At 31.9% G+C, this 5,888-nt stretch overlaps 1 protein-coding gene across 1 annotated transcript; it reads right to left on the reverse strand.

The window, feature by feature from the left end:
• Nucleotides 1-338: 338 nt before the first annotated feature.
• Nucleotides 339-5,458, reverse strand: LOC108628227 (Cysteine string protein). Its single transcript, XM_026816385.1, has 5 exons — nt 5,438-5,458; nt 5,186-5,359; nt 4,924-5,055; nt 2,743-2,799; nt 339-1,579 (listed from the first exon to the last, which is right to left on the reverse strand). The coding sequence occupies exons 1-5, from the start codon at nt 5,456-5,458 to the stop codon at nt 1,403-1,405; spliced, it is 561 nt and encodes a 186-aa protein (XP_026672186.1). The 3' UTR covers nt 339-1,402.
• Nucleotides 5,459-5,888: the final 430 nt, after the last annotated feature.

Consider the following 5,888-nt stretch of genomic DNA (forward strand, 5'->3'; position numbering starts at 1 on the left):
TAACTGCACATAACTCGTTAAATACTTAAATTAGAAGAAAAATACATAGAACCTTTCTTGTAAAGAATGTCAGTGCCTACAACTTCTGTATAAAAAGCTTTTTACTGACTGTATAGCCAATACATCCTTAACAACTGAATGCGATATAAAGTCGAGTTACACAAAAGGATTTTAAAAGCGGCTGTATGAAAGAATGAAATTTCAAAATAATTAATCACCTAGAAAGTGTAAGAAAAATTGATTACTGTCTCGATTACACATACTTACACTGTTACCGTTAATACCCTTGACTGAAAGAAACGTAAGGTATTTCACGAAATAGAAATAAAAATGCGACATAACAAATACAAAACAATATATTTACATGAAGTAGCGAATAGCAATGAACTCAAACGTTTCGTAAGTATATGTTTTCTCTTTCAGGTGGTATTTATAATAACTTCGTTTCTTAAATAACAAAATGCTTCGCTTAATCGTAAAAAAGTGGAAAGCCAGATCAAGGATAAACGTCATAAAATATATGAGACACAAGCGGTTTACAATGTGCAGCCCAACTACTTACGCTAAATTATCGTATCCGGAACGTAGAATGTAATAATTATTTACATTAATCGTTCTTAAACTTACAGCCATTTATCAATATATACAGTCGCACGTAATGTGCATACAGTTCGAATATATATCTTTACATGGCCTGCTACTATTACTAGTGTCTACTTCATGCTATCGAGGACTACAGTATCATAAATAAAATGTTATCTTGAAATAAAGCGGATATTTACTGCTGTGCTATACATATATTACCAAATAAAAGTGCATATGTATGGTGCAACTTGAATTAACTTCTAAAATAATTGAGGAACGTTATTAAAGCAAGTTAATGTTTTCAAATGTTACACCGCCGAATTTGAATCTCATATTTATTTTAATACAAAATATGTCGATTTCATCATCAACGAAACAAATTTTCTTTTTATTGAAACACTTCAGTGTATTTGCATGATCAATTTACGATGTATTGTAATCCAATGAAAAAATTTTATTAATAATTTGCTCAAGATACAATCCTCTACGTTTGCTTAAAATTGCGTATAAATTGTGGCGATAAAAAAAATTTAGTTATAGCCTTAACTTACTCAATCAGTTTTAAATTATGTAAATAAGCCTACGATTCGAAAAGATACGGGATAAAAGATTGTGCGCACAGCACAGCCATTAAATTATTAATCGAAGCAATAGCTAACAGTATCAATACATTACGTAGTTATGTTGCGCGTTATCGAGCGACACCACTTTACTCGGTAGTTGATCAGAAGAAAGAAAAGTCAAAAACAAGAGGAATATGTAAATATGGCTAAAACTACATAAGAAAAATGGTGACCCGCAGAACATGCATTAATATTTATGTACTCGTAATACCAGTTGTGTAAATAACTCTCTCAGCGCCGCTATTCAAATTTGTATTCTCGTCGGCCATGGCGGCCGGCGGTGGCATAGCGAAAATTGGCTGGTTCGTCGAACTATTCTGTGGACCGCCCTGCGGTTGGGCCGTAATCGCATCTTCGTCGCTTTCTTCTTCCTATTTAACAACATTTAACAATAAATTCAATTCCCTACCACGATCACCAATTCCAAAGTGTACAAAAAACTTAGCTCGATAAGAATCTCCTAGAAAATGATAATTTAGAAGTACTTGCACATCGTGATGCTAAATAAATCAAAAGTTTATTGCATTCAACTGTATTGTACAAATATATTAATTTCTGTTTATTTTACTTTAATGAATATGAACAGAAATGTTATTTTACTCAGTTTTACAATTTGTGTTCAGGTCGTATTGACTGGACCAATTTTGTTCCGCAAACATGGCGATATACGGGAAAAAAATGCAAACCATTGATTTTATTAAAATTTACAGGTTCTTTAAAAAGGGTATCTGACACATATTTTCTTGTTACTCTCAATATCGAAGGGGCGAGAATAATTCTTCAAGAATAGAAAACATATTCTAAAAAATGTTGACATCTTCAATTTTCATGTCTACTTCAGGATTCCTTTATTCGTACTGATCCTTACATTTTAAGATCGCTTTAAATGAAAAAGCGCTCGTAATAGTCGCGAACTCAGTTTGGCAATTTTCGAAGCGTGATATTTCTTTTTAATTGATATACAAACCTGCGATTCCCGTTGCATATATTCGTGTACGAAGAGCAGAAACAAAATTAGAAATGATGAGAGAAGGAATGAGGATGTTCAATTAGTCGGTATGAAAATGATCGAAAGGCGAATAATATCGTTCGTTTCAATGGTTCTCATTTCCTCCAGTCATTAAACGAAGCTTCTTCCGTTTCTTGAATTTTTGGAGTAAACCACCAGAAACTACAAGCTAATCCACAATAATATTTTTACTCTAAATAAAATGATAAATATCGCACAGTCTTATAGTACTGCGCAATTTAAAATTTTTATAAGACGTAGACAAACATGGAATGAAAAATACATAGTTCTTTTACTAGACGTGTACAATAATACGGCATTAACAAAGATAAAACATTTAAGAAACGAAGATTAAAAACTTATTTAATTAACGTGTACATTGCTTCATTAGATTTATATTTAGTATGTTGTAGGCGTGTTACGAAATACGGAAAGACTTTAACGTATTAATCACGGATAAGATAAAGTACACAGAATTTGTGTAAAGTCAGAGGATTAAGAACCACTGATACTGGATAGGCTTACCTTATTTAGGCCTCTCGGTTGATTCGTCACCACATCTCCCTCACGGGTCTGGTCCCGCTACAATACAACAACAACGTAAACAAAACCGCTAATCTATCGTATTCTAAAAAAAAGAGGCAGACGTGAAGAGTGCATGCTAGGCTAAATTATAAAGATTTCACAAGTTACAGATCAATGATAAATGGCGAATATGAATAATGATTGATCAAGGGATTGTTCAGTTACATCGAAATTGTGCATCGTTTCGTTGCGAGATAACAAAGGAGAAACAAACGATATCACTTTCGTGTCCTCGTAGATTTGTAAAATTAATAAATAGAATGGGTAAGTGTTCGGACATTAAAGTGATGAAACTTAGGGAGCATAAAATTTCTTATCTGTGTCTGAAAGATGAAATGATACTTCACTTTCTATCTCACAAACGTGTCCCTCTAACGTGTACTTCAGCATAATTTCCTCTGTGATGTAGAAAGCAAACAAACTGTAGTTATGAATTTATAAAATGACTTTGATTTCTCTTTCTTTAACGTGATGCTAAAGCTGATTCGACAAGATGCATCAGAAATGAGGAATTCATCACAATTGTCGGAGTACTCACAAAAACGGGTTGCGACCTCGAAGAGCGATTCTATTTTAATGTCACTAATGTACATATACAAATGAACGGCGTGAATATAATAATAATTATAATAAATCTTTGTCTTGTTATTACTGCTGTTCAACATTTTTTCCCATCTTTCATAGTGTGTTCAACGTGAAAGTAACTCATAAGTAATGTCGTCTTCTCATATTTAAGAAAAATAGGATATTAATATTATCTATTAAAAATATTAAAAGCGGACAGTACAATTTAATCATTAAAAATATTAAATGAATTACTCAGGAGAAACAGTAAGAGTAATAAAACTTCCTAGGAATTTTAAGCATAATCTATCGTTCAAAGGTATTTGAGAACAATTTTAAGTAACGAAAATTAATTCAGCTATTTAGAAAAGAATGCTACTGGTTTAAAATCACGAACCTAACTTTGCAGTTACTAAAATAGTCAAATATATTCATAGTTTTGCCTATGTTTACCAGATATTTCAATAACAAAAGTAATGCCTAACGCTAGATCATATGCAAAATCAAATGTCATGCAACGAAATGAAAGTCAAGCGAAGCGCATACTAAATAGAATGAAACCAAATGATTAGTGTGCAAGAACTCGAAAATAGCGATTCGGGCATTCATCTCAAGATCCTGTCCCGAGATTTTCGAATGCCCGCACATTTCTGCAAAATCATCGTGATTAATTTCTACTGCTAATAATAATTAGGCAGCCTACATGCAATCTTGCCAGTGTACATTTATCAGTGATAAAGTGCGACAAAGCTGTTGTGAAACAAATGCCAAATTCCCCCACCTGGTATTAACACCTGACTTTGGGACTGTAAAATATTATACGTGAAAAAAGCTTTGAAAGCAAACAAAAATTATTTAATGCTAGCTAAAATTATTGATGCAAAAATAAAAATCTGTTATAATGAAGAAGAGTACTTATTACAGAAAAAAGATCACGATGAAAAACGACATTACTTATAGAGTATAATGCTGTACAAATTTCTTTTGCACAACTGCTGAAAAATGTATTACATTACAATCTGAAAATCTTTTCCATTCCTAGTTATTACTGAAAGAATGAAAGTCAACTCATGTGCATGATGAATCTTTACGATAAATATTCTAAAGTCAGAACAAAAAAGAAAATTCAAATTTTGTACTTATAGAAGTTCGAAATATTCAAGGTGTTCGAACGCACCACAACCGTTTTTGTTTTTCCTTTTTTGTATCTTAATATAGCAATTGAAATCATATTACTTGTACGGATAAAAGAATCCTTTTTATGACTAGTAATCCTTTAAACGTATCCAACAATCTGAGAATGGATCGTATAGGCTTTCAAACAATCAAACCATTGAATGTTAAAACATCGCCACAGATACTGATTTGAGTTTTGTGAAAGACTTTGTTATATCATTAAAAATGTCATTTTCAATAATTGGTGATCACCATAATTAGTAAAAAATTACGATTTACGAGGAATACTTATAAATTCCATGGAACACTTCTGAATAGAAATTATATGTAGCCTTGTATAAGATTATATTTAAAAAGTGAAAAAATCGGTACAAACATTACCTGTAAATTGTGGTATACCCCGCTGTCTTCTGGCGGTGTTGGCTTAAACTTGCCACAGCAGAAGTTACAGCAGAAACAACAACAGCAACAGCAGTAACATGCAGTTATCACACTACAAAACAGAAGGAGCGCCTGAAAAAAATAATTTGTTTTAATTTTACCATCAGAACAATTATGATTTACAAGTATTTGATTTATTATATCCTACTCCAGACTTCATTATTTTTACTACTAGTCGAAACAATAAAATTAAGAAATTTACCTTGCACCAACCAGAAGTAACAACAAAGTACGCATTGACATTTTCTTCACCAAATTGTTCGGCAACATATAATCCAAGAGATCCATAATTATCATATATATTTCTCTTAGTTAAGTCTGTTAATATAGCATGTGCTCTATTTATTTCTTTAAACTGAAACACACAATATTCAAACTAAAATTTCTTGCAATAAATCTTATCTAATCTAAAAGACATACACATATTAGTACATGACTCATATAGTATACAAACTTCAAGGATGAACATGAACATATTATGAAATGAAAATAAAAAACTGTTTTAATAAATATTTATTCAACTAAACTTTATGTAATTAATTTGATCATTATGTGAAGTGTAACATATGGTACAGACTGAGCTTTACTTTTGCTCCAAAAAGCTTAAAGTATGTAATTCACGACATTCTTTTCATTTTAACATGCTGAAAATGAATACAATACTGCCTACTTAGGTGACCGCTGGAGGATGAGAAAACGGCCACCTAAACTGTGACGTAACTAATAGAAAACTAACTGAAGGACGAAGAGGAAATGAATCAATGTCTATCAATGAGCTATCTTTATCTACAGAGATATCTCACAAATTCTAAAAAGAGATGGTCTCTTCAGCAGACACTAGTGTATCACATTCATTTCTGGCTGAGAAATGAGGAATTCGCAAGACATTCGCGAAATCTATCTTT

Source organism: Ceratina calcarata, unplaced genomic scaffold (genome assembly GCF_001652005.2).
Source record: "Ceratina calcarata isolate Rehan_Ccalc_2016 unplaced genomic scaffold, ASM165200v1 scaffold514.2, whole genome shotgun sequence".
Classification (NCBI taxonomy): Eukaryota; Metazoa; Arthropoda; class Insecta; order Hymenoptera; family Apidae; genus Ceratina; species Ceratina calcarata.